This window comes from Penicillium nucicola (assembly GCF_028828085.1).
Source record: "Penicillium nucicola strain IBT 29836 chromosome Unknown utg000005l, whole genome shotgun sequence".
In the NCBI taxonomy this organism is placed as follows: Eukaryota; Fungi; Ascomycota; class Eurotiomycetes; order Eurotiales; family Aspergillaceae; genus Penicillium; species Penicillium nucicola.
In genome coordinates, this window is record NW_026643129.1 from 786,339 (window position 1) to 806,242 (window position 19,904).

General features: G+C 50.9%; 6 protein-coding genes across 6 annotated transcripts; 3 read left to right on the forward strand and 3 right to left on the reverse strand.

Moving 5' to 3' along the window:
• Positions 1 to 456: 456 nt before the first annotated feature.
• On the forward strand, positions 457 to 1,503 carry N7511_005386 (uncharacterized protein; the record flags this gene model as incomplete). The annotated part of the gene is made up of 1 exon (XM_057127763.1): positions 457 to 1,503. One exon carries the CDS (start codon positions 457 to 459, stop codon positions 1,501 to 1,503), a length of 1,047 nt encoding a protein of 348 aa, XP_056984280.1.
• Positions 1,504 to 1,786: 283 nt separating this feature from the next.
• N7511_005387 (uncharacterized protein) lies at positions 1,787 to 3,259 on the reverse strand (the record flags this gene model as incomplete). The annotated part of the gene is made up of 3 exons (XM_057127764.1): positions 1,787 to 2,530; positions 2,580 to 2,963; positions 3,011 to 3,259. 3 exons carry the CDS (start codon positions 3,257 to 3,259, stop codon positions 1,787 to 1,789), a joined length of 1,377 nt encoding a protein of 458 aa, XP_056984281.1.
• A 1,675-nt stretch (positions 3,260 to 4,934) lies between these two features.
• On the forward strand, positions 4,935 to 6,850 carry N7511_005388 (uncharacterized protein; the record flags this gene model as incomplete). Its single annotated transcript, XM_057127765.1, has 4 exons — positions 4,935 to 5,059; positions 5,127 to 5,279; positions 5,342 to 5,803; positions 5,902 to 6,850. The coding sequence occupies 4 exons, from the start codon at positions 4,935 to 4,937 to the stop codon at positions 6,848 to 6,850; spliced, it is 1,689 nt and encodes a 562-aa protein (XP_056984282.1).
• A 536-nt stretch (positions 6,851 to 7,386) lies between these two features.
• N7511_005389 (uncharacterized protein) lies at positions 7,387 to 10,453 on the reverse strand (the record flags this gene model as incomplete). Its single annotated transcript, XM_057127766.1, has 5 exons — positions 7,387 to 8,098; positions 8,150 to 8,226; positions 8,546 to 8,641; positions 8,984 to 9,588; positions 9,688 to 10,453. 5 exons carry the CDS (start codon positions 10,451 to 10,453, stop codon positions 7,387 to 7,389), a joined length of 2,256 nt encoding a protein of 751 aa, XP_056984283.1.
• A 902-nt stretch (positions 10,454 to 11,355) lies between these two features.
• On the reverse strand, positions 11,356 to 14,601 carry N7511_005390 (formin-mediated actin nucleation enhancer; the record flags this gene model as incomplete). The annotated part of the gene is made up of 2 exons (XM_057127767.1): positions 11,356 to 14,249; positions 14,355 to 14,601. 2 exons carry the CDS (start codon positions 14,599 to 14,601, stop codon positions 11,356 to 11,358), a joined length of 3,141 nt encoding a protein of 1,046 aa, XP_056984284.1.
• Positions 14,602 to 16,003: 1,402 nt separating this feature from the next.
• N7511_005391 (putative PAB1 binding protein (Pbp1)) lies at positions 16,004 to 19,517 on the forward strand (the record flags this gene model as incomplete). Its single annotated transcript, XM_057127768.1, has 5 exons — positions 16,004 to 16,158; positions 16,424 to 16,613; positions 16,664 to 16,937; positions 16,995 to 19,262; positions 19,318 to 19,517. 5 exons carry the CDS (start codon positions 16,004 to 16,006, stop codon positions 19,515 to 19,517), a joined length of 3,087 nt encoding a protein of 1,028 aa, XP_056984285.1.
• Positions 19,518 to 19,904: the final 387 nt, after the last annotated feature.

A 19,904-nucleotide genomic window follows, 5' to 3' on the forward strand; every position in this document is an offset into this window, starting at 1 on the left:
ATTGGAAATGGGTTGAACTCGAATTCTAGGGAGATGACCGGTAGCTGGGGAGATAAAAGGATGTGGCTGCCTGCTGGAACTTGACATTCTTATGCTGAATCCCTGTATCTACGTTGTCAACTGTAATATCGTCTCCGAACATGGAAAAGCATACTTTTATCACAGATCAGAATCCTCCACCCTATACTCCTTCACAGACATATCCTCATCATCAAATTCACTCATACCAGGACGGCTTCAGTTTCATGAACCGGGATTCTTCATTCGAAACCGAACCACCAAGTCAAAGATCATACCCACCTATCAATCAGCAATACCAGCCCAATGCATACCGTCCAAACGACGTCCACCCCCCAAGACCATGCGTCATTCCCCGTAAGAACAAATCCCCCATCAAACAAATAGCAAGTACTAAATCCAACCACAGAAATAACCACAGTCTTCGGTGGTCCACACATGAGCCCCTTCGCCCGACCCCGAGTCCCAGCACTCGAATCCCAAACCGGTCTCAGCGAAAGAGAACTCCTCAACTTTATCGACGGGTTGAACGAAGCATTCATGGCAAACCCCGCACTCCAAGTAACGAGTCGAGCGGGCATGGTCGTTGGGTTTGTGCCGCTGGCCACGACGCAGATTATAGGTAACTGCGTGGAAGCTGCGGCGGGGCTGGGGAGCGCGGGTGTCTCTGTTGTTCGCACGAAGCAGTATCTGAAAAGGGTCAATCAGATCACCTTTGGGCCAAGAGGGCTGTGCGCTCGTGTTGTTAAAACTGAGAAGATGCTTTCGCTTGTTCGGGTTGGAGGGTCCTTTAACTCGGATCAGTATAGTGCGCTTGTAGGGAGGGGATCTCTGGAACGGGATTATTTGGATGGACAGCCTAGCTCGGGGAGGGATGTTTCTGGTCAAAGTGTTGCTCGGGTGGGAAGTCCTATCGAGCGGCGAATGGAGTTACTTGGTGAGTGCGTTATGAGACTTTCTTTTGATGGGGTGGCTTCGCCGGCTGAGGCGGACAATTGGATGAAGAGATGGGGTGCATATTCTGCGCAGCAGGCAGAGCAAAAGCAACTCAAGAAGCTTAAAGAGAAGGATGAAAAGAAGAGTCGAAAATCGGAGAAGGAGTCTAGGAAGACGGAACGGAAGGAGCGGAAGGCAGATAATGAGATTGCTGATATTATGGACGATATCGATGATGTTCAGTGTCAGATTCAGGGCCTGGATTTGAGTCGGCGGAAAGATGAGAAGACCGAGCGCGAGTTACGAAAGGATTTGAAGAAGCTGGAGAGGAAGCTCGCTGAGTTGAAGGATGAAAGGGAATATGAAATTTCTCGCAAGAGTAGCAGGAGTGATAAAAAGGAGATGACGAGAGATGAGAAGGAAGCAAAGAAGATTGATAAGCTTTATTGGATTATCATCTTGCCTGTGGATCGGAGTACTTCTGGGGAACATGACTTGGAGTCAGAAGCAGAGGAACAGGTTGTCACCGAACAAGCTATGAGGTCTTAAATAGTCCATGCTTGCAACTACAATATTATTCCTTTTTACTATAAAATGGTAATGACAGAAAGCCGAAAGCGACCCTGAGAATCATTCATGAGTAATTCAACAGCCAGTTTCATATATCTACTCTCCGTATCTTCAAATGTAGCGTCTTCCGTTTGTTGCGAAACTTTTGGTACAATCGTGCCACCCCGCCATGCAGTATTTATCTGCCATTCGTGACAAGGAGCCGTATTGATATTATTCTCCATAATCGTAATTTCGGTAAAGTACATACATGGATACCGAATCAGTCTGCGGATCCCCATCTCCTCTGAACAAGATCCACTATACGATCACCAAAGTGTCTATTCGAATAACTTTCCTGGACCGATTGCCCAAGCTTTGCCAATAGTTTCCGCAGTGCCGCGCGATCCTCATCGTCACATTCGGGTGACGGTCTCCACGCAGTGTCAAGGTTTGCGAGTTCTTTGGGACCCTCACCTTCCATATAAGGCGAAGGGCCATATCCATCATAGCAGCACATATACCGATCATAATACAGCCCGACCTTTATATCCCTCTCCTGCTCAAATGGAATATCCGGGTGCCAACTACTACGGCCGATTCGAAAGTGTCGCAGTTTTGGCAGTTTCTCTGCAAATAGATCAAAGATATGGTGCCATCGCTTCTCGAACGAACCATACAAAGAGTCGTCGCCCTCGCGGCGCACCAAGGTGTCCCTAGGTAGAGCACAGGCATCCACATTCTCTGCCATCATACCAAAGTCGTAGAGGATGGCGCAGTCATCGAAGTAGATTTCCTCGAGGGTGTCGCCATGCTTTAGAATCCAGTCGATTTGACCATCGTTGAAGAAACAGAAGTTTCCTAATGATAGCGTCTTCAGGCGTGGAAAGAACAGATTGGAGAGATCCAGGTGAGGGTAAAAGCCCGAGTATTCATGCGAGCAGAGCGAGAGATGTTGGAGTGAAGGCGCAGCGGGACTCAGCCATGTGCTGGGCAACTCCTTGAAAAATTTGCGGATTTCCGGATACTGATATGTTTAGAAAAAGCACCTCGATGGAGGATGGGGTGGGTTATACCTCGAGATCATGCTCAGGAGCGGCTTCATTAGTCTCGCTGGTAATGCTTAGGCGAAGAGACAGTAGGCCCGACAGGACCTTTCCCATTTTCGCAAGTGTTTTCGGATCTTTGGGGTTATCCGCTTGCAGGTTGCGGATACCAAGATCTTGGATTGGGTGCTGTAAGGATTCGAGAAGAGAGAAGAACCGATGCATTGCGTGGAAGCGAAATTGAGGCGTCTGGGGGAAGTCCATAAAATGGAGGTCATCCTGATCCCCGCTGTCTGAAGTAAACCCCTTATCGAAGCACAGAACGGCAGCGTTCAGCCGAGGCAATTCTTTCACTTGCGGTACAAGATTGTCCCAGCCTTGGGGCCATTTTTGCTCTTCTTCATCATCATAATTCTGTGCGCATTAGTTGTTGCTTGGAGCTGAATTAAGAGTAATCGTACAAGACTCTCGTCCACGGTGTCTATGTAGATCTTTCGCGGAATCCGACGTAGACTGGGATTGTTCAAAATTTCTTGTAACCCATTTTGGCTTGTCTCGCTGGGCTGCAGGTGCACGGTCCTGAAGAGCTGATCAGTGGCCAGCTGTGATATAAAACGACAGGATTGGCGCAGCGACTTTAATGACGACCGATCCACATGAACAAATGTGCGAGCGAGCAGTTCGTTGGACAGGTTGAGAAGGCGTGACATCTAGGCGTAGTCACAGGTAGAACTCGCAAATTGATGAGTCGAAAGGGGACATGTTTCGTTTAGCCTTAGGCTCCCATCGTGGCGTCCAAACTTCCTATTTCGGTAAAGCCTCAATAAGTCACATGACTGAGAAGTAGACTGCGGCAGGTGATCTGATTAGAGACAGAAGAAATTACCTGCCTTGATCTTATACCCCATATTTGCCTTGAGAGACGATGTATGTTTTCAATTACACTACCAATGAGTTAAACACGTGGACTTGAGCGCTATTATATGTAAAGCTGCCACGGAATACTAAATCTCAGCGTAACGATTGTATCTATGTTTCAGGAAATCTTTAACCCCGCCATCCACGTAATCTATGGTGACAAAACATTTCAAGATCTCGAAACAGACTACTGTAGATTATAGGGGTGTTTCGGCGTTGATGTTGAAGCCGTAAAAGGCCGGAAGCTGTTCAGTCATGGCACTAACCCGTTTTGGGCGATTTTCCTGTCCGTCTTTACGCCTGATGATCCAGGCATTCATTCATGCCTTATTGACAAGGTGTGAACACTTGACGCGCGACGCGTGCTTATCGCATATAACCCCGTTTCCCCCGGTCTAGTGTGTTTCAGAATGAAGTTCAGAGAAGAAAGGAAATTAAATCAAAGGTGAAGCTGATTTCGAGCGGCCCTGTACTGTACGAGGGTCGAAGTAAGAGTCAAACTAACCAGATTAGGCGCGCTACTGTGCGCTATGTTCGTTCACCGGTACTACGTCATATCTCTCCACCCAATCTCAGTTAGGCAGCTCAATAGGATAGTCCTTAGTTAAGCTCACTGTGGCTGAGGATTGTCATATCAGGGAACCACGTACAGTAGAATGGTGTCTTACATTTCCTTGCCGGCTATCTTGCATAGGCACTGTACGTACCGTACGATGTAGAGTGGCGATCCCTTGTTTCGGACTGGCTATTGTTTTCGTATGCAGTATACTGTAGTAGAGTCCAGTGTGCTGATGCAATATAAACTTTTAGAAAATTCAATCTCGCTTGAAATTTTGCTGATCTGTCAGCACCCGGGGCCGTTAAGTCCGCTATCAAATTGTCCTCGGTCTCGGTACGAAGTACTGGATTACCAATACCGAGAAGCGAATCTGCCAAAATCAGAAAACAGCCGAAGAATCAAAGCATACATGACGCCATCTGGCCATACATACTGTACTGTACAATGTCCACGTACGTAGAGCAAAACTCTGAAAGTGGAACAGATCACTGGTGCGGTGGAACTTCGGCAGTGAAATCAAGGCAGGGAGCACAATGTGTAGTTCGCGGTCTGGAAAAAAAAAAGAAAAGAAGGACCTGGGCCAGGCCCAACACCCAATACAGGGCCAGCAATGATGAAATTCCCTTGAATTAAGCTCCACCAAGAGTGCCTCAGGGTGGAGCAGTGGATTACCGTCCACTTCCGACCGGGTTCCCGAAGGAGCGACTCGAACCCGCTTGGCTCTCGGCATGCCGAGCGGAGACATCGGGATTGAAGGAGGTTCCAGTATTCAAATGATATTCCTAAAATTCGAAAAAAAACACCCCCGACCGGTTCCGAATCCGTCGTATTTATTTTCAGTTTTTCTTTTTCTTCCCTTTGTTTCCCCGTGACAGATCTGACACTTGCAACAGTCAACGTCTTCCGTCATGGCTGGTCAAGATGAGATCCGTGGCAACTCAGTCTATCAGACTGAGCAGCCTGTTGAATCCAAGCCTACTGAGGAAATCCCTATCTCTGAGCAGGTTTCCCAGCCTACGGGCATGATGGGCAAGTCAGTAACCCCAATTTTGAGCCGTTCATTTCCCCATGGGCAACAACGAAACTAACGATAACCCCAGACTCAAGAAATTGATCAACCCAGATGTTCGCGCGGAGATGCCAGCCTACAAGGATATCATCATTCACACCTGGAATGGTCCTGATGATCCCGAGAACCCTTTCAACTGGGGTCTCAAGTACAAATGGCTGCTGACCCTCACTGTCTGCTTTGTGTATGGCAACCCTCCTATCCTTCCATCCAACAATCCATCCGAGACCTAATACAATGTTATAGCTCTATCTTGACCGGTCTCCCAGCCGGAACCTACGGCTCCGGAAACGACTGGATGGAAAAGGAGTTCGACGTTCAGAACTCTCCCTTTCCCAACCTCTACTGGGCCACCACGTCCTGGAACATGGGCGCGGCCTTCTGGCCCTTGATCTTCGTGCCTCTCACGGAGTCTTCGGGTCGTATGCCCGGATACTTTGTGGCGTATATCATCCTCGTCATCTCGCTGTTCCCATCTGCCTTCGCGAAGAACTTTGCGACACTGGTCGTGACCCGGTTCTTCGGTGGCGGTGCTTCCTCCGTCTCGATTAACATTGTCGGTGGAAGTATCAGTGATGTCTGGCTGGGTGAACATGCACGCAGTCTACCGATGTCTATCTTCGGTTTTACTAGTGTTGTCGGTATCGCATTGGGACCTTTCATCGGCTCTGCTATTGTGCAGATTCCCAAGCCGGAGCCATGGCGTTGGTAAGCCTCCTCTCCCATACTATCTCTCCATCTCTATCAAACAAACAAGAGAAGGAGATCAACAAGAAAAACCAACCAACTAACACTTCCATCCACAGGATCTTCTACATCCAAATCATCTACAACGCAGCCCTAATCCCCGTCTTCTGGATAATCCTCCGCGAAACCCGCCCAGACGTAATCCTCAAAAAGCGCGCCCGCAAGATCCGCAAAGAAACCGGCAAACCAGTGTACGCGGCGGCCGAAATCGACGCACCCAGCAAATTCAAGCTCCTCCAGATCTCCTTCCAACGCCCAACACGCATGCTAATCAGCGAGCCGGTCGTAATCTTCTTCACACTGTGGATCAGTTTCGCCTGGGGCATCCTGTACCTATTCTTCAGCAGCGTCGTGCAAACCTACAGCACAAACTACAACTGGAGCACGATGGCGACAGGCCTCGTGCAACTAGCCATCTCCGTCGGCGCCATCATCGGCACAATCATCAACCCCCTGCAGGACTGGTTCTACTTCCGCTCTTCGCGGCGCAACACCGAGAAACCCGGTCGACCCATCCCCGAGGCCAGACTGTACACTGCCATCCCGGGCAGTCTGCTCTTCGCCGCTGGCCTGTTCTGGTACGGATGGGCTAGCCAGCCCGATATCCACTGGATCGTGCCGACGATTGGTATCACTGCTGCTGGCATTGGCATTTACTCTATCTACATGGCTGTGGTGAACTACCTGACTGATGCGTATGAGCGGTACGCGGCGAGTGCGTTGTCGGCGGCTTCGCTGGGCAGGAATTCGTTTGGTGCTTTCTTGCCGCTGGCTTCGCCGCAGCTGTTTAGTAATCTTGGCTTTGGGTGGGCTGGTACTTTGCTTGGCTTTATTGGTATTGCGTTGTCGGTTGTTCCTGTGGTGCTTGTTTGGAAGGGCCCGCAGATTCGCGCGAAGAGTACCTTTATGCGCGAGGCTACGTGGGAGCCGCAGGAGAGAGTTGAGGTTGATGAGTCGGGCAAGGGGGATGGTCCTTCTGCTGAGAATAGAGAGGGTGTTTTGGTTTAGATGGGGGGTTGAGCTGGGTTGAGTTGATGGTGTATGCTTTATGTTTACTGTATCTTAATTTGTTTCGGCAGTATAATAAAAATTAGATCTGCATTTGCTTACTTTGTATTCTCGCGGTAAAACTTGCCATCGTTACGTGTCTAGGATTTGAGTCTTCTGCAAGGAGTGAATGTAATTTGGGATTTTCGATTCATTGACAGCAGGGTCGACTGTTACCTAGTTCTTTACTTTTCCAAATTGGGAGAAAATTGAGTCCGAAATCTTGTTTTCTATGCCTATCTCGCAACCATGTAATATATCAAGACAAAGATAGAGAGAAAAGAAAACTAATCAAAACGTCCTTCGCATGCACATGTTCTATCAATTCTGACCCCAAGGTGAAAAGGCTATTCGAGGAGGGTATCGGGGCAAAAAGGTCAGGGTCAGGGTGAGGGGACAAGGGAAGGCCCATGACAGGCAACATCAATATTGCTTTTGGGGAAACACCTTCAACAGAAAACCGCAAACACATTCTCATTCATCTAGAATGGATGCATTTACTCGCCGCGCATGGTACGGAAGAAGTCCATCATGCTAGTGAAGACGACGAGCAGGATACCACCACCAGGTCCGAGACGGAGAACCTTGGGAGTGAAACCCTTGTACAGGGCGGAGAAGCCCTCCTCCTTCATGACGGTGCCAATGGCGGGCCAGGCCCAGTTGTACTTGGGGGTTTGGCCAGCAACCTTGGAGGTGTTCTGGATACGGGACTTCACGACGTCCATAGGGGTGTTGAGGATGGTACCGGTGATACCACCGATGCTACCGGCGATCAGGTCGTTGCGGGTCTGCTGGCTCTTATTGCCAGGCTCGGCGGCGGGGAGTTGAGCGCGGACCTGGAAGATACAGCCGAAGTAACCGGCGTTCCACAGGATGTGGCGCCACATTGTCGACTCGAGACCGTTGTACAGAGCGAGGGGACCTTCCTGGGTGACAATCTTCTTGACGACGTCCAACATGCCGTTATACTTGTGGGCCTGGGCCTTATCCTGCAGACGAATCTTCACCAGCTCAAAGGGAACAACAACAAAGGCCTCGGTGGCACCGGCTGTGGCTCCGGTCAGGGTAGCCAGACCTTGAGTCTGCTTCTGAACGCCGAACAGGTCACGGTAGAAGGCACCCCAGCTGTCGTTGGCGGCGAACTTGGTCGCACGCTTGGGGGCTTCCATCAGAATGGGGGCGGAGATACCACGGTATAGACGAGAAGCACTATTATGGCAATTAGAGAGATCCAACGCGGATCATTGGACCAGGACATACCCCTCGTGCTTGACAATCTTGCGGAAGCAATCGAACATGCCATTGTAGTGCTCAGCACCGGCAACGGCAGCCTTGGTCTGGAGTTGACTGTAAAACAACAAAGTTAGCCAACGTCATGAGACCTGCTGATGCGACCGGTAGCTTGCTTACATTCGAGTCTTAATCACGTCCAACGGGTACCTGCAAGTCGCGCATTGTCAATTGGGTCCTTTCCTAACATAAAACCAACTATATCTGGAAGAAAATGGCCTAAAAGGCCCAATAAGGGAGCGAGGAAGCTGCATACATGATCAAGATCTGTTCGTGCGGGGACGCATTAGCCACCGGAATTCATATCACGAGATTCCGATACAACAACCAAGCATCGGAACTACCTCGTAGAATGGGATTACATACCTCGGAGACACCAGCCACCGCACCGGCGGCGAACTGGTACACAAAGGGGAGGGGCTTCTGGGGAGCGTCGGACATGATGGGCAGAGGCTCGGAGACCTGTCAGCCGGGATGGCAGTTAGTATATGGGACGATGGAACGATTGAGAACGCATTGAAGCGCGGTCGAAGAAATTGCAGTGGAATGAAACAACTAACTTACCACAAAGACCTAAAGAAATGATGTGAAGAAATGAAGTGAGGAGAAGAGAAGGTTACCGACGTCGGCGAGATTCGGTGATCCGAGAACAGCAACCGGTGCTGCGTTTAGCCCGCTGACTAATGACCCCATGGGGGAACATGCCACGGGACTTTTGTTTGTCTGTTTACGGTTTGCATCATAACTTCATTCTATGACTTCTTATAGGAACAAACTGCTGAGAATCCCAACTCCAAGTATAACCCTCGACATATCCCGTCCAGTCTTCGCCCCATTGGTAGCTTGTCCCTTCGCCACGGTCGTCGCAGACGCAGTATCAGTTGCAGTACAGCTAGCGCCACAGGCAAAGCCTGTGGGACAGCATCCCCCACCTACAGTATCAGCACAGCTGAACCAGCCGTTGGCGCAACGATTTCCACCTCCGCTACCGTTGCTATTGGAGCCTACTGTTGTAGAAGCGACTGGTGCAACGATCGTCACGCCATTTGATGTCAGAGTTGTAGACGATGTAGTTGGACATGAAGTCGTATCGCAATTCCGACCTGTGCGGCAACAACCACCGTGATAGACGGCGGAACAGGCGTAGAATCCTGTCGGGCAGACATCCTCGCCGGTAGCTGCACTTGTTACTGTAGAGAGATTTGTTGGTCGAGCCGGTGGAGCCAGACTGTCTGTTGTTTCGGTTGCTGTTGTTTGGCTTGACTTTGACGTTGACTTTGAGGTTGAGGTTGATGTTGACGAACCAGTGGAAGATGAGACAGAACTCGACACCGGACTAGTCGAATATGTTACAGTTGATACCATAACCGTCGAATGAACAGTCACGGTAATCACCGTAATGTATGCACCTGTACCAGACCCAAGTTAGCTTCTCTCGTCCACACATATAACACATTCAACTCCGTTTTGACGTAGAGTAACGGAAAAAGGAAAAAGAAAAGACTCACATCCCCCTGCGACACAATCATACCCAGGAATACAACACCCACCCCCAAGAGCCGACGCACAAGCCGAATACCCACCCGCACAAGACCCAATCGTCCCCGAACAACTCTTCCAACTTGGACAACACCCGACAGTCCCATGTCCAGTATCCGCGACAATCTCGCACGTCTCATCGGATCCACAACAGCGATCGGATCGACCGATGGACGTGCATGCCGATGTACCAGTGGGGCATTCGAAATTGCGCGCCTCGAGACGGAACAGCGCATCAGAAGCCGAGTCTGTGTTCGAGTCGGAGTTCAAGCCCGAAAGTGGAGGGAATGAAGGCTCGAACGCGAATGCTTGGGCAATGAATAGGGCCGGTGACGAGTCATATTCATCTTGGTCGCCAGCTTCGGCATTGGTTTCTGTAGCGACAGTGTCCATGCTACCCTTTGTCTCATTCTGCTCTCCATGATACAAATCCCGTCCAGACAACCCTACTTCACGTAATGAGTCCGAACTCGCATTCTCAAAATACCAATCTTCAAAGAAGAATTTCTCGCCTTCGTCGGCGCTCATCTTTCGAACGCCACTTGCGGGGCTGGAAGCTAGTCTCGAGGCGATATCGTGGTGTAGGAGAACCCCTGCTGGGGAGGATAGTCTTGTTGCTTCCGTTGATGTTTTGCCATTTTCGCTAGATACCACTTCCGGACCTGTTGATGACTCGGCGCATTGCGCTGTGTCTGATATTGAGAGCCAGAAGGTCAGGAGTGGGAGAAGATGCATGACTAGCTACAGTGGTGTACACCGCTTGTTCTTGTAGACCGTGATCTAATCGTTCGTGTCTCAACTCAAGCTAGAACAGGGACTGGAGCTAGGACTGGTGATCGGATCAAATGGGCTATCCGTGTGTAATCCGAATCAAGGCCGGAAAACAGTGGATGATCCAGTCGGAAAAGAAATCTCGTTTGGGTTGGTTTTGTTTAGATATGTTTTGGTGTTATTGGTACCCGATGTTGATTGTTGACAAAACAAAGCCTTAAAGTGGAGTCTGTATGGGGTTGGCTTCGAATTTAAAAAGACGTTGGGGGATCTGCCGATCTAAAAATCTGTGGGAGGGACTGATCTATAAAGAAACCTGCATCAATTGCGATGGCTGGGGTTTCGGATCTGTGCAGGTGCAGGCGCAGGCGCTAGCTTGGGCTTGAGCCTTGTGCAGCTTGTGTTTACTTGGCCAATAGGAGAATCATTCGTTCTGTCACTGGTTATGGGTTAGCTACAGGTCGCTTACGATACAGGTAGATCGAGTAGGTCAAACAAATTACCATGTCAAGTTACACATTAGACTAATGTTAAACTAAGAAGAACAAGCATGTCTCATCATTCCAAAATCAAGGACTAAATGCAGGAAGCCACAGAATGTGGCAGGGTATCGTCAGTAAATGACATGAGAAATCCATACTGCACAGGACCGGCACAGGAAACAAGCCAAAGAAATCGCTAAAAGAACATGCGAAATGAGAGCCCCGATGCCATGTCCGATGCAGAAAGAAACAGAAACACATAGAAAACCGTTGCGGTGTGGGGTGGATTCACTCGAACATAATAGGAAATCGCTGGAAAGGAATGGCTGGTAACAGGCAGAGCTGTTCGGACTTGGGGATGAATGAGACAATTGATGAATGTGCCTATACCAAGGCGGGGGAAGACGGAGGATCGTCAGAGTCATCTTTCTTTTCTTCAGGCTCGGCGGGTAGTGGCTTTTCATCGCTCGTTGATTCCTCCTTCGTTGGCTCTGTGGCGTCTTCGTCGTCGACTGCCTTTTCGGGCTCACCCGACTCCTGAGTATCACCATCATCATCACCCTCACCCTCTTCCTTGGCCTCAGTATTCTGTCCAGCCTGGGCAGCGATGGCCTCTGCCTCCAATCTCGCCATCTCAATATTACGTGCTTGCTGTCTCTCCCAAACTTCCTTTCTGATGCGATCATCCTTGGCAGTGCGAAGACGCTCAGTCTCTTCGAAGCCGCCACTCTTCTTCAACTTCCCTTCTTCAACAAAGGCCCCGAGTTCCTTCTGGAACAGGCCAATTCGTCGCGTCTCAAGCTCCTTCGCCCTAGCTTTCTCGGCGCGCTCGATCGCCTCAATTCGGCTTTCATGGTTGGGCTGCAAGGCACGGACTTCACCAAGAACGCCATCCTTGGCCTTCATTGGGTCGACAGTGGGATCAATTCCGAGACTCCGAGATGGAGCACGGGTAGCACCACCGCCTGTTCCGTTGGACATGACTTGCTCCTTGGTAGCTTGCTCGACCAATGCAAAGGTCTGAGTGGCCTTTTCGAGATCATCCTGTAGATCGGCAGCCAGGTCTTCCTGCATGGTAAGCTGATCTCGCTCCTCGCAGACCAACTGCAACTCCTTCTCCCAAATCTTGGTCCAAATGGGCTTCTCGCGACCTAAGAAGTCTTGCATTTTCTTGATCTCCTTCATGACTAGGCTGATATCGCGGCTGACACCCTCCAGTTGTCTGGGAAGAGGGCGGACACCACGGGTGACCACATCCTTCCGGAGATCCTCAACCAAGTCTTGAAGATCATCGACACGGGCAACCAACCGCTCTGATTCACCCGCAAGCTCCTTCTTGCCAGTGTTGACGCGAGCGCGACCAGCGTCGCCTTCGTATGAGGGAATGGTGACGTCTTCAGCAGCACTCTTAACCTTGCCTGCCTTTGTACGAACGGCGCTCATCGAGCTGTTGATATCTGCGGTGAAGTTTGAGTAGGTCTGTCGCAAAACAGCCAGGTCACGGCGTAGGCTTTGTAGTTCTGCGAGTTGGCTACCACCTCCAGCAACCACTGCATTTGAGCCAGGAGCAGCTTTGGGAGGAGCAGCAGCCAAACGAGCCATTTCTTTGGCAGTCTCAATCTGGCGTTCTGATACTCGCTGAATGGCATTTCCTTGACCGGAGAGTGCTTCCTTGACGCCTTCGACGAGAAGACGCACGCTTCCAAGGCTGTCGTCGAAGTGTTTCTTCACCTCATCCAGGTTATCCACATTCAGAACCAAAACGGATCGGTCCTTCACATCATTTAGATCCTCCAATTCGTGGCGAATACCTGAGATTGGGTCTTGAATGTATATTTCAGGCAGATCGACACCGTTGTCGTGTGTGTTCCATGCAAATTTTTCAATGAATGCAAGTTGGAGACGTCCAATTGTAAGTTCTGCGATACCATCCGGAAGGACATACTTCTTGATTTTGCTCTTGTATTGCAGGAACAATGTCAGCTCTTTGCCCGGTGAAGGCTGTTCAGTGGGGTATGGAGCAGCCGAAGGAGGTGTGGCAATCTGGGATGGTCCAAATATATCAGCCTTGGGAGTCTGCGGTGCTGGCTTTGCAGGCTCAAAGGCTTCCTCGAGTGACTTCTCCTGAGCCTGGGGGATAATCGGAGGCGGAACAATAACTGATTCTCCGGAGTCGTGTTTGCTCCCAGAATCATCCTTCTCAGGCGCTTCTGGGGCAATCTCAACAGTTGGCTCTGGGGCCTTCTCTGTAGATGGTGGCGTCGATTCTTCCTGGACTACATCCGGGATCTTGGCAGGTGTCTGAGGCTGTGTGCCCTTGGCGGCTTCCTGGAGACGGTTGTTGGATCGTTGTCTTGTGTGAGTATAGGAGCCTCGAAGGCGAACTGCATTGAGCGATTCACGGACATCACGACCCCGGTTAGGGATAGGAGAATTTTGGGTAGGGAGGACGGGGACACCGTTGGTGGAGGTACCCAAGTGTTTCTGGATCTGGTATGCGGAGAATCGACGAGATGCACGTCGTTCGAGTTCGCCGCTACGCTGCAATGCTCCCAGTGCATCATCCTCTTTGGGTGGTGGTGGTGGTGGGGGCGGAGGTGCAGGGAATCCAGTCGGGGTTGTATAGGTAGGGGGTTGGTTGTTGGCGGGCCGAGGGGTTGTGTCACCCTCCGTAGAGGAAGGTTGAGAGAGCATTTGCTGCGCCTCTCGCCGAGAGGTCTCTCTTTCGGTGAAGCTATTGCCCCGTGTGTCACTCGCCGATGGTGCCGAAGAGGTTCGATTGATGGCCGGTTGGTCCTCCAGAGAGCCACCGCTGCCAAATCTTCGGTTGGATCGTTTAGGAGACTGGGCCGTTGATGGCATCGTAGAGGCTGCGGCTTCATCATACAGCTGGCCGATGACCTGTCCGCTGGTGATGCTTCCCGCACTGGCCTGTCGCCCGGTTGAAGGCCTGCCGTCATCGCGTTGCTGCCGTGAGCGTAAGCGAGCCTGCTTCTTCTTAAGCCCGTGAAGCAGGTTGATTATGATATCGCGGATTCGGGGCAGGTATCGATCGAGGCTTTGTGAGGAGGCGTCTTGGCTGAGGGTATCTTCAAGGATGGTTCGGAGGAGGTCAGGCACAGGGCCCAGGTCGGAGGTATCGACGCCGATTGCACTGAAGGCTCTACATGCCAGGTTGAACTCATAACCCAATCGCACATACACGTCTGACACATCATTCTCCGAGGCCTGCTTGCGGGACCATTGTGTAAGGGTTTCAAGGAGTTGTTTTGTCGCGACTAATAAATGTGTCACGCTTTTTTCGATTTGCGAGATTTGTTTATCGGGCTATACATGATGGACTCGTTAGAAAGTGTAGGAGATTCAAGGTCAAAAGTACATACCGGGTTCTTGCTTGACTGAGACCGAGACGAAGCGGAGGAACTGCGACCGGATTGTTGTGAAGACATCGATGCAGATCCAGACAACGGGGGCCGTTGAGGAGAAGTCTGTTGATCTGGCTCTCCAGGATAGGGGAGACTTGAGGACTGCATCGGAGAGGTGGAAAGAGGGAGGGAAGATGATGCCCAGCCTCCACCTTACCGCGTCTGCACAGCTGATCGGCGTTATCACCGTATTCTCTATTACCATACAACGTAATGTATCATGGACCAGGCCAGCGCGTAGTGTTCATATTGGGCACCAAGTAGAATATACTTAGGTTCAGTCAAGTGAATTGCAATGCATCACATGTGCGTCTAGTTCCCCTATATTCCCGACATGCATCGACTGTAGCGAATTACAACCATACAAAGGCATAGAAAGTCTCAAGTCGGACTAGTCTGGCATTCGGCAAGACCCGCGTTTATCCACATAGTCAGGGTACAGTGCATTTACCCTATTATATTGGTTGGGCATAAGTTATAACTTGTCTAGACCGACTTGGACTCCTGAGGTAAGGTAGCGTGTTATGAGGAACATGAGGATTACCTAGTAAGTTACGAAAGACAGATGTCACTGGCTTAATATAGAGGAGATCAAGTGCATGAACTCAACTGCAGGACAAATGGTCACGTCATGTATTTGCGGACATGCGGGTTGGTCTGTTTCTATTGGTATTTGAAAATGTACAGGGTTGGAGAAACGCACATTCTCACAATTTGGTAGAATAAGATATTCATTTCCTTGCAAATATAGGTCGAAAAAATACGCGTTTTCCAATAGCGGGTTGGCATATTTCAAATATAGGGACTTGTTGACATCGATGGTCTCCAGTTATTTGCGGGTGGTTATATATAGAATCCAAGACTATTCACGGACACGAATAGTCTGTACTTAAGGGTTGGTGACACATAACACCCGTGAAGCTATTAATGAGTAACATCTTCATTCACCACTCAAGCTCAGAGTTTTATACCAAATGAGAGCTTGCCAACCTGTATACCCATCATTTCCTAACTTAGCTGAGTGGGCAACTCGCTTGATCCAAGGTGTGAAACTGTCTACCAATTAAACCCATAGTCTTCGCTTGAGTAAGAAGCGATAATTATGAACCTGGAAATGGACCATAGTAGCCAGGCTCTTACTAGCTAGATATTAAAAGTGAAGTTGTCTGGGCACAGCATATCAAATTGTCTCTATAGTTGGTAGCATATACCAAATATAATGCGCTACGAATCTAATGCATAGTCTCTATCTTATAGCAGATAATATCCACAAGATCTGGACTTATACATCGAAAGAATCTATGGCCTTCACTTAAGCACGGGTGGCACATACAAAATTGAAGTTATCAATGCATGACGCTCCAGCCGAGTCGCAATTGAAGCGGTAACACCGTACCGTACCATACGCGTGACTTTCCCCCCAAACAATCCATCAACTTGCGACTCCTTCTTTTCTTCCCATTCCATTCTCCCACTCACTTTCTCATTCTTGATACACCCACGCGCTGGTGCTACCGATTTCCCCCCTCTTTCCCTGTTTGTGCAGGCGGTGTGGCTTCGTGCCTCATCTTCGTGGCTTCCCGTTCCCCAGCTTCACCTAAGTGAACATGGCGTCTGCTTTGAACTCTGCGCCAACGGCGAATGCTTCTGGCAATGCCAACTCTAGCTCTCACACTGGCCGTTCTACTCTAAGACCTTCCAACAGTACCAAGGGGTCTGACAACCGCCGTCAGTCTGGTAGCCCTGTCGATGGTGGTGCACGGTACGTTCAACCCTTCCCCCCACCAGTCGCTTTGAGGATATATCTACCACTTTCTCTTGTCTGGAGTCAGAAGACTACTGGTGATGCATCATAATACAATGTGGCATTCCTCTTGCTGATGTTGCTGGGGGCCTCCGCCTGAGGTTGCTTCACAGCATGTGCCCAAGGGTGCCAATTGAAAGTGCCAGATTTATTCATAGCACTACCATCACCATTGTCCGGACTGGATGATCATTTGCTAACATATATATGCTTTGCGACATAGACGCTCCAACTCCCACAAGGCCTGGACCCAAGGCACCAACCCCATCACCCAAAGAGCCTCACACTCCACATCCAACGGAAACATGGCCCACCGGGGACAGTCTGGCTCTCCACGACCGAACCAGAAGGAGTCGAACACTCCTGACAGTCATGCCCATGATCGTCTGGTGTTCTTGTTTGCCAGCTTCATCGTAAGCATCTGTCGCAATGCGATGCACAATGCCTATTCTAACCAATTCAGGGACTCCAAACAACCGTTACTACTAGGGCGGGAGAGAAGTTCAGCGGTATCTTTTCTAACTCCACCCTGGAGTCAAATGACTCGTCCTTCACGCTCAAGATGGTCCAGCGCGTTGACCAGGAGGACCAACTTTCAACAAATGGCGTGAGCCACGCCGCGGTCCCGTATCTGGGCAGCGGACCTGATTATAACTTGCAATTCGATGCCCGAGAGATCGCAGACATCTCTGTTCCCAATGTCACTACTGCGGAAGTCTCAGCTAAGACTTCCAATGGTAAGCATTAACGTATCTGGCTTTTTTGCGTACTCTATGCACTAACTTCACCTACAGGCGCCTCTCAGGGATTCAGGACCGACAGCGATATCTCCGGCAACCTCGCCATGCGCGAGCGTACCTTGCAGCGCTGGGAACCCGCCGAGAACGATGTCGATATGTCAATTGAGACCAGTAACAGTGCCGCTGGATGGGATCAATTCGAGACAAACGAGCGGCTCACCGGCTTTAAGAGCGACTACAACGAAAGCATCTATACTACCCATCTCGACCGAACTGATCCTAGTTACTCGGCGGCGCTTGAAAAGGCATCTCGTATTGCGGCTGAGATTGAGGGCACCACTTCGGACAATTCTCATATGCGTGAAGAACGCGGCCTAGTGGAACCTGCCACTGGCGATCAAGATGAAGAGGATAAGTACAGTGGTGTTCGCCGTGAAGAGAAGGCCTTCCCTCCTTTACTCTCTGGCCAGCCCAATAAATATACCCCCCCTGGGCGCCGCCAAGCTGCACCCCAGCCTCCTACACTCCCCAACGCACTTCCCAAGCAGGCCGCTGTTACTACAACTGTGCCTCCCATTGCAAAGAAGGAAACACCCACAACCCAGGAGCCTGAGCCAACCACATTACAAACCCCTGCCGAAATCCAGAGCAGCAGCGCCTCAGCCAAGGCTCCTTCGCCTGCTCCTCCCGCGACCAAGCGACCTTCTGCCGACAATGCCACTGCTAATGTCGAGACAGAGGTGCTGGATCACTTCCGCCAGTTTGCCAACAGCGAGAAGCTCAAGATGCAAGAACGCCGCCGCAACCAGGCTTCTTACGATCGCACTGTCAAACTCAACGAGCTCATGAAATTCTCCAAGAGCTTCAAGCTCTCCACTCCCGTGCCCAAGGACCTTGTACCAATTTTGGCCAAGGATCGCATGAAGCAAGAGGAAATTATCCAACGAGCCCAACAAGCCCAGCAACAGGGGGTTGATGAAAAGGGTATACCTAAAATTCCTTCGCCTCCTACCGAACCGAAGCCTCCTGTTCGTGGTACTGGACCCACTGGTGCTGTTCCTCCTGTTGCTCCGGCTGATCGCCAGAACTACCAACGCTCCCGACAGGGCTATCCTCCTACAGGCCCGCTTGCTGGGCCTAATGGTCGTTTCCCCCAGCAAGCCATCCAACCGGGACGTCCAGGTGTCGGCATGCTTGGTCACCGCCTAGCAGACAACCTACAGCAGCGTAAGGGCGCCGGCATGGCTCCTGCTCCTGTTCCGCTTCCCATCCAGGACGCTCGTGGGCCCCCCACTGGTCCTGCTAGTGATCAGCACAAGGTCACTAGTCCTGTCAAGTCGCAGGGACCTGGATCTTCTGCATCTAGCAAATTCAACGTTCGGGCTATGGAGTTCAAGCCGAACCCCGCAGCTAGCACTTTCACCCCTGGCGGCGCTCCCTCGACCGCTACTGCAAGCCCACGGCCTTTCTCCCGTAGCCGTTCCGTATCTCGCACAACCACTCCCACTGCCTTCTTTGGCCCAAGGAAGCCCCAGCCTATCTCGGAGCGATCATCTCTTCATGATCAATTCAATCCAATCAAGCGCATGAAGAAGGAGGGTGCAGGACAAGCCGAGAAGACTTACATATTCAACGATGGAATCCCACCCCCATACAAGACATTGCCCACCTGGGACACCATCGAAGGTAACGAGGAAAAGACATATGATCAGATGTTCAAGCAACCTATTGTGCCGTCCTCGGCTCAGGGACGCTCCGTTTCCAACAACCCGAATCTTCCTCAGCAGCACGGGATGCCTTTCCATTTCCAGCAAGGAAACCCCGGTCTCCCTGCGTCTGGTGGTCCAAACGGCGGACACCTCCACCCTCAAGGTCACCACGGCCCTCCTCACGTCGACGACCATCGCATGCACATGTCTGGCTCGAACTCTGGAGTCTTCCCGTCTCCCCGTATGCAGCCTGGATATCCTTCACCCATGGCGCCCCCGGCCCAAGTGGCCTTCGGACAGCCAATGCCCCCATTCTATGGAAATCCCCAAGGTGGTCAAATGAGACCCTACCAGGGTGGCCCTCAGTTTGTGAACCCACAAGCTCCGATGATGGTGCAGCAGCCGTCCAATGGACCCTTCATGGGAGTCCCACAGGGCATGGGACCTTACAACCAACAGATGCCTATGTACTCTCCCTCTCCCGCCCATGCATACCCTGCGCCTCAGCCTCATAGCGGATACCCGAGCCCGAGCCGGGGTGCACCCATGATGATGCACCAGAACTCGCAGTCAGGACAACCCCCGCAGCCGATGATGTATATGCCCGGACACAGTGAGTCTACCCGCAGTTTCCAGTCCAGCAGCGCCCGCCTCTAACACCATATCAGTGCCCCCCAACCGTGGCAATTACCCGCAGCAGCCTCATTTCTCCTCCAGCCCGCATCAGTCACATCACTTCCACCCCAACCAACACCGTACACCCAGTAACGGATTTAACCAAATGCCCCAAATGCCTCCTCAGATGTCTAGCAACACACCAAACTCCGGAGCTTCTCATTCAGCCGAAGCCACGGATGAAGGCAAATGATTACACGCAGTATGAATCCTGTGAGCCGTTCCCCTATTGGATGATGCTCTATCTTATCATCCCTCTTTGCTGTGATCTGCCAGCGCTCTGGATTGCTGGTGACCCTCATCTCGAATACCCGGTTCTAATCCCAGAGCGCATCTTCACCTGTCATCTGCCGTCATGGCGTGCCCCTCAGACCGGATGAAGCCTGCGCCGAATCTCACGTTATTTCAAGACTTTCCAGGTATGTTCAATATTTCTGCGACTTATGATCCCCCTGCTCATGTTTTATAGACTCGAGAATATCAATCTACGCGTTGCGCCTATCTACTCTTTAGATAGCAAGTTGGCGATGTACATGAAGACCGATTCCGCTGGTGATATATTGCACCCAGTGTAGTACAT